This window comes from Salmo salar, chromosome ssa02 (assembly GCF_905237065.1).
Source record: "Salmo salar chromosome ssa02, Ssal_v3.1, whole genome shotgun sequence".
NCBI lineage: Eukaryota > Metazoa > Chordata > Actinopteri > Salmoniformes > Salmonidae > Salmo > Salmo salar.
In genome coordinates, this window is record NC_059443.1 from 50,996,750 (window position 1) to 51,019,097 (window position 22,348).

The 22,348-nt window shown below is 42.7% G+C and overlaps 1 protein-coding gene across 5 annotated transcripts in view; it reads left to right on the top strand.

Annotated features, from left to right (window-relative positions):
• Positions 1 to 22,348, top strand: part of LOC106585299 (signal-induced proliferation-associated 1-like protein 2) — a 127,745-nt gene that overhangs the window by 95,003 nt on the left and 10,394 nt on the right. For 3 of the 5 annotated variants that reach the window (XM_014171378.2, XM_014171384.2, XM_014171399.2), the window contains exons 11-18: positions 6,860 to 7,009; positions 8,963 to 9,060; positions 9,669 to 9,766; positions 11,391 to 11,809; positions 15,252 to 15,476; positions 18,365 to 18,418; positions 19,443 to 19,563; positions 20,496 to 20,736. In XM_014171378.2, the coding sequence (XP_014026853.1) occupies positions 6,860 to 7,009; positions 8,963 to 9,060; positions 9,669 to 9,766; positions 11,391 to 11,809; positions 15,252 to 15,476; positions 18,365 to 18,418; positions 19,443 to 19,563; positions 20,496 to 20,736 (1,406 nt within the window). The remainder of the gene's footprint in view (positions 1 to 6,859; positions 7,010 to 8,962; positions 9,061 to 9,668; positions 9,767 to 11,390; positions 11,810 to 15,251; positions 15,477 to 18,364; positions 18,419 to 19,442; positions 19,564 to 20,495; positions 20,737 to 22,348) is intronic. The other 2 variants (XM_014171391.2, XM_014171403.2) reach the window with 2 other exon arrangements.

Here is a 22,348-nt window from a genome sequence, read left to right on the forward strand (position 1 = left end):
TCACCAAAAGCGACTTGAAGTATATTACATCAATCATGCTTCCTTACTTGGCATGAAGAGTCACTCCAATTCAGAAAATATTTTCATGTACATATACAGATTTGCTGGCCAACCTTGTCTGACTCATCCCAAGGACCTGTACTAATAATTGAATAGGACTCATTGCCGACTTGTTTTTCTTAGTGAAATTGTATAATTTTCTCGATGGACACAATGGCACATCTATCCTTAGTATCACTGACACTGCACGATATTAGCATAGGCTGTGCATAATGAGGTCAAGGTTTTTGTAATTTGATTAGCATAAAATTAGCAAGTGGCAAATACATGACTGGGAAACTGAGACTGGGCTCTGACAGGAAGGAAAACAAGATGGCGGAAGGGGCATTAGGGAAACCAACAAAGTGTTCTAAAAGGATTTGCAATGGAAAACAGGAACAAGCTTTTATTTGACAAGTCTAGGTAAACTGTCCCTGTTTGTCTGTTTTCTACCGTTCATGCCTAATGAACTCGACCCAGCTCTAATTCCAACTCTAACATACTGTGGCTACTATACTTAAATCAGTGTTTTCTCATAGACATGGTTTCAGATGGTATTTGCACACACAGTGGGTCCCAGGACTAGAGAAAACAACTGAATCAATGCTGAATGTAGATGAGAAGAGCTCTTTGGCACTGTGATATAATACTAACATAAAAACAAACAGAAGAGACTATAAGGTTTTTCCTAGTGTTTTATTTTTGCTCTTATGTTGGGTCATGTTTTTATGGAGTGATTTTAGTGGCAACAGAATTTCTATCAGAATTTAATCATGTTGAATTTGTATTATGAAATGTTTCATTTTGTTGGCACTAATATCACTCCATAAGCATCAACTTTCTTTACCCTGTATTTAGAGTGTATGTTTCTCACTCTGTCTGCGGGTTGAGGATCGACCTCCATGTTGTGCCCATGTTATTTAACATGGCATACATCATGGGGGGGGTGTGTGTGTGTGTGTTAGCTAGCAGGGTGTCATGGCATGTGAATGTTTTATTGAGCTCGGGAGTGTCGAGGTGCTTGTTTGCAGCCCTGCACTGCCCCTCTGCTGTGGACTGTCCACGATTGTCTGTACACACACACACACACAGCGACAGTAAGGCTACATCAGCACTGGTCTTTCAGGGTAGGGTTGCATTACATATCAGGTTGAACGCGCGTGTGTGTCCATGCCATGCGTATCTGTGGTGTTACATCTACTCAGTGTGTGCGTGTCCATTTACAACTGTGTGACAACTGTGTGACAACTGTGTGACAACTGTGTGTGCGCATGCAAGCATACCGGTATGTGTGTGTGTGTATATGTGGGAGTAGTGCAATTGTGTGGGATGAGTTTGACCTTTTGTAGAAAGAAAAGCACAGCCTGTTTGCTGGCGGAAAATTGAGATTAAGTGATTCCCTTCTAGTCAGTGGTTTCACAGGAATGATTGCGGCATGGATTTGGCCTCTCATGAGAGAACTCTATTTTCAGATTAGAGTGTCCTTGTATGTCTGTTATGAAAGACTTTCCAAGTCTACACTGAGTGTACAAAATATTGTGAAGACCTGCTCTTTCCATGACATGGACTGACCAGGTGAATCCAGATGAAAGCTTTGATCCCTTATTGACACAACTGTGGGATGCATTGGAGTCAACGTGGGCGAGCATCCCTGTGGATTGCTTTCGACACCTTGTAGAGTCCATGCCCCGATGAATTGAGGCTGTCCTGACGGAGAAGGGGGGTGGGGGGCGGAGCAACTCAATATTAGGAAGGTGTTCTTAATGTTTTGTACAGTCAGTGTATATTATAGACCTGTTTGCAACCTTTTAAAGAAAATAGGTGGTTTGCTTCGCTACAAACTCTTCTGGTGGCAGTCTGGGAACCAAATGGTTGTTGTGACATTTCTCTCATTAAACTTAATATGTCATGAGTTAAGATGTCAACCCCGCTGGGCACCAAATGGTGAATTTATTTTATCTTTATTTTAACAGGGATTCATACTAGAGGTCGACCGATTAATCGGAATGGCCGATTAATTAGGGCCGATTTTCAAGTTTTCATAACAATCGGTAATTGCCATTTTTGGACATCGATTATGGCTAATTACATTGCACTCCATGAGGAGACTGCATGGCAGGCTGACTACCTGTTATGCGAGTGCAGCAAGGAGCCAAGGTAAGGTGCTAGCTCGCATTAAACTTTTCTTATAAAAAACAATCAATCTTAACATAATCACTAGTTAACTACACATGGTTGATGATATTACTAGTTTATCTAGCTTGTCCTGCGTTGCATATAATCAATGCGGTGCCTGTTAATTTATCATTGAATCATAGCCTACTTCGCCAAAAACGGGTGATTTAACAAGCACATTCGCGGAAAAAAGCACTGTCGTTGCACCAATGTTTACCTAACCATAAACATCAATGTCTTTCTTAAAATCAATACACAAGTATATATTTTTAAACCTGCGTATTTAGTTAATATTGCCTGCTAACATGAATTTCTTTTAACTAGGGAAATTGTGTCACTTCTCTTGCGTTCTGTGCAAGCAGAGTCAGGGTATATGCAGCAGTTTGGGCCGCCTAGCTCGTTGCGAACTGTGTGAAGACCATTTCTTCCTAACAAAGACCGTAATTAATTTGCCAGAATTGTACATAATTATGACATAACATTGAAGGTTGTGCAATGTAACAGCAATATTTAGACTTAGGGATGTCACCTGTTAGATAAAATACGGAACGGTTCCGTATTTCACTGAAAGAATAAACATTTTGTTTTCGAAATGGTAGTTTCCGGATTTGACCATATTAATGACCTAAGGCTCGTATTTCTGTGTGTTATTATATTATAATTAAGTCTATGATTTGATAGAGCAGTGTGACTGAGTGGTGGTAGGCAGCAGCAGGCTCGTGAGCATTCATTCAAACAGCACTTTCCTGCTTTTGCCAGCAGCTCTTCGCTGTGCTTCAAGCATTGCGCTGTTTATGACTTCAAGCCTATCAACTCTTGAGATTAGGCTGGCAATACTAAAGTACCTATTAGAACATCCAATGGTCAAAGGTATATGAAATACAAATGGTATAGAGAGAAAGAGTCCTATAATAGCTACAACCTAAAACGTCTTACCTGGGAATATTGAAGACTCCAACCACCAGCTTTCATATGTTCTGAGCAAGGAACTTAAACATTAGCTTTTTTACATGGCACATATTGCACTTTTACTTTCTTCTCCAACACTTTGTTTTTGCATTATTTAAACAAAATTGAACATGTTTCATTATTTGAGACTAAATAGATTTTATTGATGTATTATATTAAGTCAAGATAAGTGTTCATTCAGTATTGTTGTAATTGTCATTATTACAAATATATATATTTAAATCGGGCGATTTAATCGGCATCGGATTTTTTTGGCCCTCCAATAATCGGTATCGGTATCGGCGGTGAAAAATCATAATCGGTCGACCTCTAATTCATACTGAAACCAAGATCTCTTTTACAGATGACACCCTGAATTACAGAAAATACCCACATCAAAATATAAATACAAAATGCAAGCAGAAAGGAAAACACGGTCATAAAAAAACAAACACATTCATCAGTAATAACATCCTCAATCAGCTTTCTGAATTGCCCTAGAGGCACCAAAACATAACATTTAAGAACATTTTAAAGATTGTTCCACAAAATAATTTGCCAGAAAACTTTAAGCTGAGTTACCTAACTCTGTAGAGACCAAAGGAATTTCCAGAGTTCGCCATCCCTGAGACCGGGTGTCTAAAGTTTAGTAAAGATGTTAGTCCCACTGTACCTATTTGTAAAATGGCTTTATAAATGAAAACATAGCAATGTATCAACCTACATGACATCAGAGGGCCAACCAACTTTCTGGTAGAGAATGCAGTGTACTAAAATTGTCGCCTATAATAAAGTGTAGTGTGCTACGATAAACTCCATCTAAGGCTTTAGTGAACCTAAAGTCCTGACCCACTAGTCATTGTCCTTTTTATTATTTTAATTTTACATTTTTTTACATTTACATTTTAGTCATTTAGCAGACGCTCTTATCCAGAGCGACTTACAGTAGTGAATGCATACATTTCATACATTTTTTTTTTCTGTGCTGGCCCCCCGTGGGAATCGAACCCACAACCCTGGTGTTGCAAACACCATGCTCTACCAACTGAGCTACACTTAAAGGGGAAAGCTTTTAGAACAAAGTTTGAATTTTCATTGTCACCGTAATGTCTTGGAAAATAAAAACATATAACATTTTAAAATGACCACGTATTTCCAAGACACTAGCCTTCTCAGTCTACGTTTCAGACCAGACCCGTTAATATAGTAACATACTGGTTCTTATAAGCACTGTGGAGCGTACCGGGAGTCACCACACCATTACCAGCAGGATTTCTGGGTTATGATTCATGTTACATTACATTTCCCGCACACTTTTACCATACCGTATTTGTCATATGTGACACTTTGCCTGGGTTCTACAAAAAAACATAAGTGGTAGACTGAGGTAGTACAATGTAACCATTAAGTTGACATGTTTTCCTAAGGAAAACATACATGGAGACACTGCATATGTTTATTGTGTGGGGATCGTTTGAATTCAAACACTTTGTGGCTTCGACTCCTAGTCGGAGCTTTGCCAGCTAATTAAGAGGGAGTGGGACTCAATTTGCAGCTGCCAACGCCTTGCGAAGCAGGCCTGCTCCAATGCTGCTGAAGATGCAGCATTGACGATCCCTTTCACACCTCCTCATCCTTTACTCCCTCCCTGCCTATATAACCTCCATAATGCGAGCTTCTCCATTGCACATTTACGATCCCATCTCAGCTTTTCCATATGATGTGTAATTATGTGTTTTTACGTGAGGGCTCGTGAGGGCTCAGCGTTCTTCCCGGGCCGCTGGGAGAGTCAGGTTTCACGAGTCGGAGGCTCGAGCATCTCCTACTCCACGGAGGCTTGGAACAGTGTGTTCAGGCTAAGAATGACGCCTTGCCTAACTGCTTAATTACGCTATGTTCCCCAAGTATTTCCCCAAGCACTCTTCATAAATGGATGGGATTCTAGTAGTCCAGTCACTACTTATCATCACAGTATTTACATTTTAGTCATTTAGCAGACGCTCTTATCCAGAGCGACTTACAGTAGTGAATGCATACATTTCATACATTTTTTTTTCTCCGTACTGGTCCCCCGTGGGAAACGAACCCACAACCCTGGCGTTGCAAACACCATGCTCTACCAACTGAGCAACACGGGACGGGAGTTACAGTATAGTTACTGGCTGTGGTTCTTACCAGTTACAGTATAGTTACAGTATAGTTAGTGGCTGTGGTTCTTACCAGTTACAGTATAGTTACAGTATAGTTACAGTATAGTTACTGGCTGTGGTTCTTACCAGTTACAGTATAGTTAGTGGCTGTGGTTCTTACCAGTTACAGTATAGTTACTGGCTGTGGTTCTTACCAGTTACAGTATAGTTACTGGCTGTGGTTCTTACCAGTTACAGTATAGTTACTGGCTGTGATTCTTACCAGTTACAGTATAGTTACTGGCTGTGGTTTTTACCAGTTACAGTATAGTTACTGGCTGTGGTTTTTACCAGTTACAGTATAGTTAGTGGCTGTGGTTCTTACCAGTTAGAGTATAGTTACAGTATTGTTAGTGGCTGTGGTTCTTACCAGTTACAGTATAGTTACATTATAGTTACAGTATAGTTAGTGGCTGTGGTTCTTACCAGTTACAGTATAGTTACAGTATAGTTACTGGCTGTGGTTCTTACCAGTTACATTTACATTACATTTAAGTCATTTAGCAGACGACTTACAAATTGGTGCATTCACCTTATGATATCCAGTGGAACAACCACTTTACAATAATGCATCTAAATGTTTTAAGGGGGGGGTTAGAAGGATTACTTTATCCTATCCTAGGTATTCCTTAAAGAGGTGGGGTTTCAGGTGTCTCCGGAAGGTGGTGATTGACTCCGCTGTCCTGGCGTCGTGAGGGAGCTTGTTCCACCATTGGGGTGCCAGAGCAGCGAACAATTTTGACTGGGCTGAGCGGGAACTGTGCTTCCTCAGAGGTAGGGGGGCCAGCAGGCCAGAGGTGGATGAACGCAGTGCCCTTGTTTGGGTGTAGGGCCTGATCAGAGCCTGAAGGTATGGAGGTGCCGTTCCCCTCACAGCTCCGTAGGCAAGCACCATGGTCTTATAGCGGATGCGAGCTTCAACTGGAAGCCAGTGGAGAGAGCGGAGGAGCGGGGTGACGTGAGAATAACGGTATAACAGTATAATATATAATATAATATATAATATATAACAGTATAACGGTTGACCTACTATTTCTATTGTCAGTATCGAATAAACCCTCTTTTCTTTTTTTTATAAACCTTATCTACACTGTGTAATTTGACCTTTGGCATAATACACATAATGATATACAAAACAAACAAACATCAAGAGCACATGCATCATACGTCCAGACTAGGTGATGAGTTGTATTGACATGCCTGACATTGTCTTGACAGCACTTTTATTTTGTGTCACAACTCTGAGAATAATAGGAGTGATAACATGGTCGTTTAGCAGATGCATTTATCCAAAGTGACCCATCCAGTGGCCAATTTAGTTTTGTCTGCTAGGTACAGTCAAATCGTTTCCTTAGACCTAGTGTGTGTGGCCCTTTTTGAGAATCAAACGAACAACTAACCCTTTCCATTAAACAGGGCCATTGGAGCTGTAGCCTACAGGTGGGGCACTTTAGCGGTTGAGGCCCATTTGGTTAAATGTCCCCTAAATGTTATTTTGTGGTTTTCAGGGTACTGCAGGAATATGAGATCTCCCCTACGGCCTCCTGTAGCAGTCGGGAACCAGGACAACTGTACTGTAGCTCCCCCAGCAACCAGTCCACGTCCAGTGACCCCGGACCCTGTGGCACCTGGTCCCAGAAGGCGGGATGCATTAACGGGTAAGTGCATTAGAGCACAGTGCTGCGGTGCACATTTTATGACAGCTATGGTGTTTATTTTAGGACAACTACGGTGTACATTTTAGGAAACTCTCAACCTCAAGCCTCACCCTTCCATGGAGAGTTACGTACACAGCAGACTGGGTTTGAATACAATTATATTCAAATACTGTATCTGAGCTTGATTTAGCTTGTCTGGGGCAATGGTGCCAATGAAATAGTACCAAAAGTGGAAACCCTGCCCACCTATCTGTTTAAAGGGATAGTTCAGTCCAAAATAAAAGTTTGTTAGATGTTTACGTTTCTCAAAATAGTCAAGTCCATATTTGATGGCATCTGTTGTGTGTACCGGTTACAGATAGGCCTACAGCTATGAGTATTAGGAGAAATCTACAGACCCCAAGCACAAATAAATGGGAGAGATGGCTGTCATGTAATAAAATGCATGTAGGTGCTTTTCTTTGCTCCTAGATTAGATCAACTTTATTATCCCAACAAGGGGAAATTAATTTGGTCATGTGCTTTAATGCACAATTAAAATTCATATGAATAGTGCTACAGGCTAGATATTTACATCGAAATTTCAATCCATATTTACACTCCTTTAAACCAGACTATTCCCTCCTGTGCATACTGTAGATGGCACATAATCTATAGAGAAAGAGTACTATAATAATACTATGGTCATTTAGCATTTTTATCCAAAGCGATTTTCATAACTGTTCAGCGTTCACAGTGACTCATAATGTATATGAATCAATCAGATTCAATCACATTTATTTTAAAAGCCCTTTATCCCTCAGCTGTTGTCACAAAGTACTTTACAGATACCCAGCCTAAAACCCCAAAGACCAAACAATGCAGAAGCATCAGTGTAGTGTTTATATTCAGTACATCGGCCCATATATTCAGCATAGTGTGTGTATATATTCAATACAGTGACCCATACATTCAGTATATGTAGTGGGACCAGTTCTCATATGAGTTACCAGTCCCCTGCACTGCTCCTCTATCTAGGACAGAACAATACCATTACTACCCCCCATCCTGGTTCTTCCAGGACCCCCATTCCTTGACCTTCGGCAGTCCAGACCAGGTTATAGTCGCCAGGCCAGAGGCCCCAGCCGGACCCTGGCTCTCAGGTTGTAAGGCATTCCTTCAATATCCCCGCAGCATCCGTTGTGGAAATGTGTCTGGGCAGCCGCAGCTTAACGGATACTGTTACACACCAAGGGAAAGGTTTGAAATAGCTCAGTGCGGCTAGCCAGGTGGTGAGAAACGGTGAAACAATGGCCAGTGGTGTGAAAAGCAGGAAGTGGGGCGGATAAGTATTACAATGCACTTTAAAGGTTCCAATGCAAAGCAATGAGGATGCTGTGGGAGAAGACTATAATTTGAACACATTTCCTCATTTGTAATGTTTAGGAGCCATGATATGCTGGTTAGCATTCTCTTTTCTCTTTGAGGCCTGAGTTTAGGACAACAATTCTCATTTGACATCATTATTGCATTGAACGTTGATACAGTTGCGATTAGGTAAAGCATGGGTCGGCAACCCTGTTCTTGGAGTGCCGCAGGATTTTGCTCCGACTAGGTACCACACCTTACCAACTGAGGTAATTGGTCAGTTAAATGATTGTCTAAATGCAAAACACCTGGTCATCCAGGTTTGTTAAATCAAAAACATGAAAGTGCCTACGTCACTCCAGGACAAGGGTTGCCAACCCTTGTGATAGGAACTGGCAGCTCTACATTGGATAATTTAGGTGTGGGGTCAGTTAACTGTGAGTTTGTTTGAGCAACAAACAAAAAAATGGCTGACGTGCGCGTCACTGATTGCTGAACATTCTAACCATGAAGAGAAAGACGTCATCTTTCCTCCCACTTTTGAAGATTTAAAACAGTTTGCTGATACTGCTAGCTTTGTCATATCCTTCTTTCGTGCACCTGTAGATGCCAGTCCCCTGCACTGCTCCTGGACCAGCCGAGCGACAAGGAGGGAGAGGGCCGGAGAGAAAGGGAGCCCAAGCTGGAGAGGACCAGATCTGCAGGTATAAGTTAATCTTCTACAGCACCATCATAAGCATCATGTTTCACCAATTTCATTTTCATCATCATCAACTGTGCTATGAAAGAGACTCACTCACCTGTCAGTAGAAATGCACTTCGCAAAAAGGTCAGCTGGAGACAAAACAGAAAGCAATATTAACTGTCATTCTTACAGATTCAAGATTGTCATTCACATGAAGTGTTACCAAATGTTGTGATGTCAACAAATTACAAATGTGCTTTCATAGCCTATACCATAAAATAGAATGACCAAATAACTGCCATTCCAATTCATTTTTTGGCATTTCAGGAACTGCATTGAAAAAATTCCAGTAATGGCAACTAGGGTCATATTCATTAGATCGCACTGTATCAAAAGGTTTTGCAATGGGAAAGGAAAATCCAGCGTTTCTTATTGGACACATTCAGGTAGTCCCTCCCCACTTCAATCTGTTTGGTTCCTAGTGAATATATAATAGTTCAAATCCTGACATCAACTCTGGTGGACAGTATCGTAGAAATTGCACCACAAGTATTTTAATGAGAAAATTATATCTTAAAAAACAACAACAAAAAAACAATCACAAATTGTCTTCTTCCTCTTTTGCAGAGGCCAAGTGGCACCATCCCTCCACAAAGATTCTGAACATGAGGGAGAGAAGCCAGCCGAGACAAGGAGCAAAGGACTCCCCCAATAAATACCAACATGTGAGTACTCATACTTGGAAAGAGTTATCTTAATGTTTAATGAGGGTTGCCAGGTTAACTTTGATTTTACACTGTAATGCTTTTTTCTTGTCATGTTGGATTTGGGTTAGCTTGTTGCGTCTGTCATCTCATGCAATAGCCTACATTTGAGCGTCAATGGAAAGTATGTCTTGTAACACTGTTTCAGGACAAAATCAGTTAGTTGTAAGACCCTTTAAATAAACAAAGTAATACATTAATCAATCATATGTTTCATATGAAAGCATTGATGTCATCCAATGACAGAACATCATGGCCATTTGGTGAACGTTTCCCATTGGAGTCCCGTCAATAGACAAAGGCTTTGGTAGACCTAACTATGCGCTCGCAGAGCACCTTAGCAGAGCACCCTAGCAACATGCATGGTCTTCGGTTTGTACCGCAACACGACACCCTTGACAGATGGGTCATGATACCGTACGTATAGTCATCTGATCTTTAGGGTCACATCTAGCAGTAGAGAACGGCTTGGTTACCCCTCCTCTCGTCAGTTGACTAGAACGGTCCTTGATGGATCAGGCCAGAAAAGGTCAGCTTACTCTTGTCGTTGATGACATTTTTACTAACATCAAACTGTCGCTTCGGGATTTATTATCCTGTACTACCCCCCAACCCCCCCACCACCACCTAATTTGAAATAAATGTAAATGTGTATTGAAAGTAATGGCGACGCATGGTGACTATCGATTCATGTGCGTTATTTATTTTCATTAATATTACTATAAATGAGGAATCATCCCAACAATTGGCCCTGGAAAAATATTGCAATGTTTGAAGCTTGAAGGGATAAACAGAAAAAGTGGTAGAATGTACTTGTCTCCCTATGCAGAGTGCATTAAAGTTTCATATGCCCTCCTAACCCATTTGGAATTGTTTGGTTTATGGAATTTTCAATTAATTGCAGCTTCAGGAATTATTTATTTTACTACGGTGTAGTTGAAATGGGACCCAAGTCGGCTATGAATATAGCTCTCTTAACAGGAGTAGGAAGCCAATGGCTGCATAGCTCTATTAAATCAAAATGTGAACGGTTTAAAGTCCAAACCACACATCGTCTAGCAACAAGAAAAGTATGTTTTAACTGAAATGAAGTTTTGTTACACTAAAGGCCAGTGAAGTGGTATGTTGGTCATTTTCCCACACAACTTGTTGGATTAGGGTTAGGATTAGAGTAATTTACTGCTGTAAATACATTGTAACAATGAGTAATTACAATAGTAAATTGTACCAAACATTTCCAGGGCCCCAATTTCATCATTCTCAAGTTAAGTGGTTTAATACATTCTGAACCAGTGAATAAACCCACAATGCGTTTTTCCGCTATTTTCTAAGATTTGATTGAATTGTGGTGTAAGGATACATAGCCTATGTATACTAGCTGCCCAATCCTTGTTTACTCAATTCCTCTCAAAGGTCATTGGAGGTCAGAGGGCGAGGTCTTGGATCCTTTATGCCAATGCTCTTTGAGAGGAACTGAGAAAACAAGAATGGACGAAGCAAGGATTTAACTGCTAATTTTCAGAGACAAATGAATGCTGCTAACCACTGACCTATTGTTGTGTTTGATCTCCATCTCTTCTCCCAGTCTGGCTCCAGCCACTCCAGCAGCAACACGCTCTCCAGCAATGCTTCCAGCGGCAGCAGCGACGACAAGCGCTTCGGCTCTGGTGACCCCATGGACCCCGATGCCCTGGGCCTCATCTACATCAAGGGCGCGTCTACCGACAGCGGCATCGACACGGCACCTTGCATGCCCCCGCCACCTCCCCCTCTACCCGGCTGCAGCGGAGGTGGTGTACCGGGGGTCTCGGCTGGCCGGCCAGTCCCCCAGAATGCCCGAGGGGAGCAGTGGGTGCTGGAGTACCACGGGACGGGGGGTTACCACGGAGCGGGGATGCCGGAAAGTGGATTGACGTCACAAGGCTACAGCACCCAGGCCACTTCGGCTGGGCACATAATGGACGGGAGCCTTGGCGACCTGAGTGAGATTTCCTCCATGTCCAGGTAAGGTGTAGCTCCAAAATAAAGTTCCCCAAAGGACAGATCTAGGATCAGCTTCCACTCTCCCAATCCATTAGTGGGGAAACCGCAAAACTGACCCATGATCAGTGTCTAGGGGCAACATCACCCTACACCAAGAGGCTGACAGGATCCCTTTTATCTGACTAATGACCAGCGCTTGAATTGTTGGCAACGACTCACTGATACGCGGCACCAGCATCTGACATGTTATTCTGCTTGATCATTGGCACCTCTTGTAGAATATTCACTCTAAAATTAACCCTGGTACTGAAAAATTTCAATCAGTACTGGTACCTTTTTCATTCCAATTCAACCACTGCCAATGACACATCATCAGGCTAAGTAATGTGAGGTCAAACCGCCCATGTCAATGTTTTCAATGTCTGTTGGATTATTGGATGCGAGTTATTTTTGCTCTAGCAATGTACACATTACACATTGGCATGATGAGTAAGCAGGGACGGACTAGGACAAAAAAATGGCCCTGGACTTTGACGCAGACTACCCCACCACAACCAGTTCCTCGGATACTCCACCGCCTACGCACACACGTACGCACACCAGCCCCTAATACCACCACCTAGCTGCATCACAGCTATTGTACACTAATGCAGTACTATTTTCAGAGTGCTACAGAACACACACACACACGCTGTTATAAGAGTTCTACAGAACATATACTGAATTGTCATGATTGAACAACATCCCGTCATCTGAAGCCTAGAATAAAACAGAAGGTATAATAGCTAGAATACTCAGTGAGATAGAGCACTGGCTGGCTATTTTTCAGAGAGGGCTGGCTGGCTTCACTCTGTCAAAGCAGTAGACAACACTACTACAGACAGCACAGTGAACCAGAAAAAGACACCCGAAATTTGGGCGTAAAGAGAATGGTAAGTAAGCAAGGTATAGAAAAATATGTCCTGGCTACCTTATTGGAGGAGCCGTTTTCTCAGCAGCACACTTTCCTCTAGCTTAGCACAAACATTCAGTTGTAATTCATAGTTGTTTTAGCTACAGATTCTAAATATAACAACATAGTGGAAACAATAGCTTTAGTCAGAATTTATCATCGTAAAATGTATAAATAAAAGGCAGCTGCGCTGTGTCAAAGGCTGCCTTTTCAAGCATTTCACTCCACCCGCAATAACATCCGCTAAATATGTGTATAGGACCAATAAAGTTTGATTTGATTCGACTAATGTCAATAGTAGGGCTTCAAACAGAACCTGTTGAATGTAATGTAAAAGAAAAATTGAATTCCGCCTAAATATACATTCCCAAACGTAGTTATTTATCATGAGTGCCATAAACAATAGCTAGTAATGCTGCATACTCCAAGAAAGATAAAAAATCGCACCTTTCTGGTAAAAATAGTTATAAATTGCCGAGGTGTACTCACTTTTAAAGACACAAGCTCAAGTACATAGTAAAAAAAATATGAAATCATATGTTGTAGTTCTTATTCAACAAAAGTTGAGGAATAGGGCTTGAAATTACTGTGGCTGGCATGTACATTAATCAAGAAACTGTCTGGCTGGTATCATGTTACTAGTATAGTTAGTTAGCCTAGTTAGTTTGCCCAATATTGATGTTGTGTTATCCGTGTCTCCCTCCCTGCCCTGGATCCCCATTGCCTATCGCTTCGGCTGCACTGACTTTTGCTGGTGCTAGGCTCACAATCGTCGAATATGCTGTCGCTGTCCTCTTCTTCTGCTAGAACTCTTTGACCCGGGGCTGTGGCATCCTCCTTGGCATGGGCTTACATGCAGGTTGATGTTAGCATTGGCGCTGTCCCTTAACTTTCCGGCCCCACCTTTACGTTTCTTTTGTGTGGTGTTACTTTTCCATGTTGATTTGGGAGTTTTCCTAAGTGGACCTCTCTTGATAGATAGCTCAACTTCTCGTGAACGGGAGCCCCTGCTTCCTGTAGTTTTTCTCCACACTACTTGGTTCACTATCACTCCTACTCTCTGGTTCATTCCTATGCTGTCTGGGCTGTGTTCAGTGAAAGGAAATGTTTGGAAAGTTGCAGATAGAAATGTAATAAATAGAGCTGACATGATTCTCTACTGTTAGCCATTTCAGTGCTCCAGATGGCCAGTCCATTACTGTGAGTAAGGCTAAATAGGTCATTGCTGTGCCTGCACAATAGATTGTTTTGTTATTTCACATAGACTCTGGTCACATCAGCATCAATAATGACGCAGCTAAAGTAGCCAGCTAACCTACTTAGCCAGCGACTAAGCAAAAACCACCGTCGTCATCATCACAATCTCCCCACCAGATTCCCAATCCATTATTCTCGCGCGTCCTCTCCAAGCTTGTGCACAGTAGCCTGGAGTCAAGGTTACCTTTCCAACATTTTGTGTCCTTCATTTTTGGATCAGACAGAACGAAATGGAGTAGACAGTTCCCTGCCCAACTCTGCAGTTTCCTGCTGGGCCAGGCTGAGAGGTGGCACCAGTACCTCCATTTTGGGGTCAGGCAGGACAAGATATAGTCTTCATTTTCACGCTGTGCCAGGCTGAGCGGTGACATCAGGTTCTCCATTTTAAGTCAGACTGGATGAGCCAAAGTGCAGTTTCCTACAAAAGTAACCTCGTCCTTTGGCTATTGCGCCCAGCCTATATAATCCTGGGATATCAACCACTCTAAATTGGCCTTAATGGGAGTGGCCATAGAATTCTATGGGAGTGCTCTACTGTACTCAGTATTTGTCATTTAATTTTAGCGAATCACCTGACAGCGAGGCGTGGCTCTGTGCTTGTGGTGTGCTAGTATACGGGGGATAGTGAAGGGGAAAGCGTTCTGGGAGATGATTGGTTGGTAGATTAAGCCGATTTAAACCAATGCCTGTGCTGGGAGTTTCTCCAGGCTCTCTGTATTGGCTAACAAAGGCTAAGTTTGACACGTTGGTCCACCAGACTCTTTGTGCATTTGGGGCAAAAGTGTCTGGGAACAAGATTAAGCTAAAAGGTTGATGACCGGTCTGCCATGTTGTGGCAGGCTCACTGTGGCCGTGGCATGATCCTGCCTCCCCCCGCAGTGGGCACAATGCAGCATTTAATGAGGTGTGACACATTTGCCCTTCGCTGCCAGCGGCAACAGTGCAGTGTCATCATGCCCCAATTCGTATCACTATGTTGTCCGCATAGGCAGGGTTGGCATGAATTCTGCTGAAGTCGGCTAGTGGAGTCATAGGAGTTAGGATCAAAACCTGCTCGGAGAACCAATGATATGGGTAGCAGGGTTTGGGTCAGTTCAATTCAGTCAATTCAGGAGGCAGAATTATCCCTCCTGATTATCCCCTGACTTTACTGATATAAAATGGGCTGACCCCAAACCCTGGATTTTTGGCAGCCACTCATATTTGACGTAATTGGCCAACTGTGATCACATGTTTCTGTATCGGTTTTCCTAGTGGCTCACGGCACTCAGGCAGCCCCTCGGAACGTGGTCCTAAGACCTCCACCTCGGTCGACTCCTCCAAAGTCTACATTGTCTCCTCTGGCAGCACGGTGACAGGGGTGGGGCTTAATGATCCTATCCACGCCCGCCAATCAGCAGGCAAAGAGTATCGGATTGGCTGGAAGAAAGCCGTGGATGGCTCTCCAATGGAGGATCTGGGCAGGCCAAAAGACTACGGGTGAGTAAATAAGCAGTGTTTTGCGGTGTTGTATTCTTACTTGGACATATAATTTGCTCCTAGAACACTGTCAATATGCTCTATAACATCATAATAGTTGCCAGTGCCACACATCATTTTTCTCCCTCCCATACTGTCAAGTTTTCGACTCTACATAACCCGTTGAAATAAACCCCATCGTCCTATTTTAATAAAGAAGCCACAAGTGCGTACGCGTGTCAACTTTACTAGTACTTTCCTGCTAACCTTTGGCCAGGTTGACCTTGCAAGCGAGGCTTTGACCCTCAAGGGTCTTTCTTGGTTAAGTTAACTGAACTGGGAAAAAGATGGCGAGCTGACAAAACTGTCTGCTTTGGTCCTGTTGAAAAGGTGGCAAGCCATACTGCCATACTAAACCAAAGGCCCCCATTTTAGGCAGGTTCTGATCAAAGGGGACAGCCATATTAAAAGTAACCTCTGACTTGATGCTCTGACAGAATCCTTCGATGCTCTGGCAGTGTCCTCGAGTACGGTCTCTCATTTAGCTAGTGTCAAGTGTCCATCGGCTAGTGCAACCTTTTCTGATATTTTCCGTTCACAAAACCAGCCTTCGTAGTGGGCATAGTGCCCCCAAAATAAACATATCATTTTACATGGGACTGCACATAGCTAATACAAATCAAGTTTAGATTACTGCTGCTACACTACATGAAAAAAAGTATGTTAATACATGTCGAACATCTCATTCCAAAATCATGGGCATTAATATGGAGTTGGTCCCACCTTTGCTGCTATAACAGCCTCCACTCTTCTGGGAAGGCTTTCCACTAGATGTTGGAACATTGCTGCGGAGACTTGCTTCCATTCAGCCATGATCATTAGTGAGATTGGGCATGGATGTTGGGTGATTAGGCCTGGCTCGCAGTCGGCGTCCCAATTCATCCCAAAGGTGTTCGATGGGGTTGAGGTCAGGGCTTTGTGCAGGCCAGTCAAGTTTTCCACACCGATCTCGATAAACCATTTCTGTATGGGCCTCGCTTTGTGCATGGGGGCATTGTCATGATGTTGCCACAAGGTTGGAAGCACAGAATCGTCTAGAATGTATTATGCTGTAGCATTAAGATTTCCCTTCACTGGAACTAAGGGGTCTAGCCCGAACCATGAAAAACAGCCCTAGACCATTATTCCTCCTCCTCAAACTTTACAGTTGGCTCTATGCATTGGAGCAGGTAGCGTTGTCCTGGCATCTACCAAATCCAGATTTGTCCGTCGGAATGCTAGATGGTGAAGCATGATTAATCTAGAACATGTTTCCCCATCTGGCGCCCCACGAGCATAGCTTCCATCAATGTAATTGTCTGCATCATTTCCAATACCCATACATTGTAGAATAATAGTGAAGACATCAAAACTATGACATAACACATATGGAACCATGTAATAACCAAAAAAGTGTTAAACAAATCAAAATATATTTTAAATGTGAGATTCTTCAAAGTATCCACCCTACACCTTGATGACAGCTTTGCACTTCGATAGTCACCTGGAATGCATTTCAATTAACAGGTGTGCCTTGTTGAAAGTTAATTTATGGAATTAACTGTAATGAACTTATCCTCTGCAGCAGAGGTCACTCTGGGTCTTCCTTTCCTGTGGCGGTCCTTATGAGAGCAAATGTGACGGCACTTGAAGCAACGTTCAAAGTTCTTGAAATGTTCCATATTGACTGACCTTAGTGTCTTAAAGTAATTATGGACTGTCGTTTCTCTTTGCTTATTTGAGCTGTTCTTGCCATAATATGGATTTGGTCTTTATCAAATAGGACTATCTTCTGTATACCACCCCTACCTTGTCACAACACAACTGTCTCAAACGCATTAAGAAGGAAAGATATTCAACGTCCGTCAGTGAAGCGAGTCATCATTCCAGAGAAAGCATTTCCACTGCTGCAGAGTCCAATGGCGGTGAGCTTTACACCACTCCTGCCGACACTTGGCATTGCGCATGGTGATCTTAGGCTTGTGTGCGTCTGCTTGGCCATGGAACCCCATTTTATGAAGCTCCAGACAAACCGTTCTTGTACTGCTGTTTCATCCAGAGGCAGTTTTGAGCTCGGTAGTGAGTGTTACAACCGAGGTTTCAGCACTCGGCGGTCCCCTTCTGTGAGCTTGCGTGGCCTACCACTTTGGCTGAGCCGATGTTGCTCCTAGACGTTTCCACTTCACAATAACAGCACTTACAGTTGACCGGGGCAGCTCTAGCAGGGAAGAAATTTGACAAACTGACTTTTTGGAAAGGTGGCATCCTATGATGGTGCCACGTTGAAAGTTACTGAGCTCTTCAGTAAAGCCATTCTACTGCCAATGTTTGTCTATGGAGATTGCATGGTTGTGTGCTACATTTGTATACACCTGTCAGCAACGGCTGTGGCTGAAATAGCCAAATCCAGTAATTTTAAAATGGTGAGTGACCACATACTTTTGTATATATAGTGTAGAAGTAGCATTCGTGGACAGTTGTCATTCTTTTGTTGTTATATTATATCATGGCATGACAGGTTTCATTGTAATGTTTATGATTGGTGGAGGATAACAAGAGTAGAGCAGTATTTATCACCAATTTACATTGGCCTTATTCCAAGGTAACTATTATGTAATTAGTTTGTGCTATGTGTGCAAGAACAAGTAGTTAGTGTACTTACCCCTGTACAGAAACAATTAACACAAAAGTAACAGGTTTATAACATAATCTGCTTTATAAGGCCAATGTTATTTGAGGTATGACCATATAGCATAGCAATTTTGACCGCAATATGCTTGCATATCAGCCATGTATACAGCTTTTGTTTACATCTCAATGTACATTACCATTATTTCCCTCCTTTTTTCACTTGGGGTTTTCTACATCAGTGGAGTGGAAGGCGTATTGTCTTTCCTACTAAAGACTCTAACACTGAGATCCAGGTACACTAGCTTTACGGAACCCTGTTTGGTTCAATAAACCTCTTACGCATGCTTTATTTTACAGTCCACTATTTACTTTGTAAAATTGGGATTATATAATATTTACCTGTTTCTTTGAGATTAAAATCACCATTTGGTTGTGTGGAAGTCTTTTTAAGTTAAGTGCGTAATTTCTTAATAAATATTGGACAGAGCCCAGTTGAAATGGGCTGGTAAAATAAATCTACCCACTTTGTCACTCGCATGGTGTCTGTACACAATGCAAACGGTGCCTTCCGTGACACCCCACCCCCACTCTTGTGTGTTTACCTGGAAACGGCAACTCCCCAAACTAGATGCCCTCCAGTTGAAGAACTGTAATTGACTGGCTGCGAACAGCATATTGTAATAAATGACTCCCCCTGTTTGTGTGTGTGTGTGTTGATATTCAACTTTCAATAACCCGTTACAGTAGTTCTGGTAGTATACCTCTTTCTTATGACCTTGTTTTATTATTTTGTCCTTCCCAAAGAGCAGTGTAATGTGCTGCCTGGTCTTACTTCTGATTGCTTTATGCTTCTATATATGTCTTACTGTTTTCGGTCTTACTGTTCAGTAATGTCCTTACTCTCCCACACGTGTCACTATGCCCCCTCTACCTCACCTTTGTGGGCAAATTACCCCTTATTCCACATGTAGTGCACTGCTTTTGACCAGGAATTGGCTGTGTTCTTTGTTCAGGAGAGACCCTCGTACAATAGCTTTCACAAGAAACTTCAATGAAACTGATGAGCTTGTCTCTAATGCATCTCTTACCTTTTTTGGTTTTGTTTTTTTGCATCTCTTACCTGTTTCTCATCCCGATCTCTTTCTTCCCTCCTTTCTCTCTACCCTCACTTTCTCGCTACATTCTCTACCTTACCATCGTTCTTCATTTATCCTTTTTTCACTCATCCCTATCTCGATCTCTTTTCTCTCTTCCGCCTCTTCGTCTTCCCCTTCCTCCCTCTCTCCATTGCATCCCCCATCGTCCCCTGGGGAGCAGGCTGCGGGCCATGCTGGGTGCAGACAGCCAGCTCCAGCAGGTCCAGCCCAGCCTGACCAGAGAGGCCTTCCTGAAGATGATGCTGCCCGACAGTCTTCCTGGGGAGGGGGGGTGTGGCAAGGTGAGCCCCTGCTCCCACTCGTTTTTCTCCACACTCTACTTGGTTCACTATCACTGTGTTCAGTGGAAGGAAATGTTTGAACGTCGCAGATAGAAATTTTATAAATAGAGCTGACAGCATTCTCTAGTGTAGTGTTAGCCATTTCCTCCCCTGACAATGAGTGTCTTGCTTTAATTTCCTTCCCTCCTTCAGTCGGCTCCTTCCTCCACTTGACATAATCCATTCAGATTGCTTGTGATATTAAAAATCAAGGCTGCCACCGTTTTCAAATGAACTGAAATTAAAACCAAGGGGGAATTATAAGGCGCCAGACTTGGGCTAACCTTTTTCTAGCACAGCTTCCCTCCGCCTGTCGAAAGGTTAATGTAGACGTCTACCGTTCAATACCACCGGCCTAGCGTCAAGAAAAACCCCACCACTTGATGTAAAGGCTCTTGGGTAATTAGAAGAAGACAATGTGGCCAGGAAACAAGGGTGGAGGTAGAATGGGAAGGGGTTGATACAAATTGATTTGATCTGGGAGCTAGCAAGCTGCTCTTCAGACCTCTTTGTTCACTGATTGAAAAATACATCACAGGAAAATGGCTGCCAGCAACATAGTCAGTAGTCTTGACATATCCTCCTGTAATAAATGTGATGCAGGTCTTTCATTATTATCTGATGCCCTGCATTTATACCAACTACTATGCGCAGGGAAGCTATCGTCAGATAATTGAGGGGAAATTATTGGCTCTCATTTTTGGCACTGTGGTAGACCAAAGTTACTGTTTTGCCAATTTTGTGGAAGATTCAAGCTATTTTTCCCCTAGTTTAGCACTACCAGTTGGCGCTTGAATCACCCCTTCTGTGGTGCTGCCCTCCGAGATGTAAAATGTCTCAGAATTTTCAGTCACCCTTTTTCCCTCCCTCATTTTCTCCATCCCTTCCTGCAGAGTCTGACTGGTCCTGGCGGCATGCCCATGTCCCCACGGAGGTCCCTGTACCGGACCCTGTCGGACGAGAGCCTGTGCAGCAGCTACAGGAAAAACCTGTCCCTGGTCAGCTCCCGGAGCTCTCTCCTGGACCAAGCCCTGCCCAACGATATCCTGTTCAGCACCGCCACTGAGCCCTACCACAGCACCCTGCCACCTCGCATGAACCTCGGCCACAGCCATGGGGCACCGCTAAACAAGAGTGAGTGTTTGCCCGTTTAGGGTAGGGGTGGCGTAGTCTCTCTTGCTAGCTAGGTCTTGTCAGTTGTAAAAACAGAATTTAATAGAACAGATAGATAATATATATATACTTCAATCTATATCTATGGTTGAGAGGTAATAGGGATGGCCAACCTTTCTCCTGGAGAGCTATAGGATGTGTACATTTTCTTCCAGCCCTGCTCTAACTCACCATATTCAGCTAATACCGTTTTTTCCAAGGCCCCTTTTACCTTAAAATTTAAATATGTCAAAACTGTATAATCAGTGTAAAAGTACCAAAAAGTCTGCCCAACATTTTATTATATATTAGGGAAACCTTAGAGTACATTTCATTGATTCAGACATTCAATTAGGAATGGAACACGTTACGAAATCATTAATGTATCTGCCAAAGATTGGTCCCGTGTGGCTCAGTTGGTAGAGCATGGTGTTTGCAACGCCAGGGTTGTGGGTTCGATTCCCACGGGGGACCAGTACGGAGAAAAAAATGTATGAAATGCATTCACTACTGTAAGTCGCTCTGGATAAGAGCGTCTGCTAAATGACTAAAATGGAAATGTAAAATGAAGGCAAATGGACAGTGGACAGCTGCATTCACCTACTCTTGAAAAGCACTTAAAGGCCTACTCTGTGATATTTACAGTCACTTTTATATTTCTCCAGACTCATTCCTCGGGGCAGCCATTTTGATTTTAAAATTAAGGCCATAGAAATAAAAAATATCTAACTGCGAGCTCATTGTGGTCAATTAAATGCAAACGCCCTTGCCAGTCTTAAGCTGAACTTTACGAGACCCATTGTAAAAGCTACAGCGTATGCCACTTTCAATTTCCCATCTGTCTTATGCAAACGTATTTTAAAAAGCTTACTCTGTTTATAAGAAACACAGCAAGATATTGGATATTTTCCACTGGGAAAAACATCCCAGTATGTGCTCATTGAGTATGCACGATATTAACCCTTTCACTGTCAGTCCTCCTTGCGTTCTTTGTTGAAACATTCTAACCACTTGTTGTATTTCGCAATGACACACAGGGGCTGTGATTACCCCCCTCCCCCACCTTGGAGGGTGGAGGTTGTGTGTGGATATTTGATTGCTGTGTCTTATTCAGATCACCTTAACTCTAGGGGGGGGGCTGCTGTATGGGATCAGAAACCATAATTAAGCATCATGAATCTCCAGCTGTGTGCGAGATTAAGGTGCGTATGTGTGTTTTTATGCACACATTTGTATGCCTAGGTTTGTGTGAGTTTGCCAAAGCTGACCCCTGTGGATGTCCCCTAGAGGCAGGTTATTTGTCTGTCTGGCGGGGGGAAGCTCCCCCTTCGTCTCCGTCCTCTAATCAGCTTTCAACAGCAGACTGTGACATTGTTTTTTTTTTTAAAGTAACCGTGTTCTTGGCAGTTTTCCAAGCAGGAGGGCACTTTGAGTATGTAATTGTTTTTCATTTTTTTACATTTTGGGTGGGGGTTTGTCTCGCACAGTCAATTTGGTGCAAATTGAACAGGCTGAATTGTATTTGCTTCAAGGGGAATTCCAGATGTCTCTAAAAATGTCTGTTAAGGTGATACAAGTCGTATGGATACCTCTG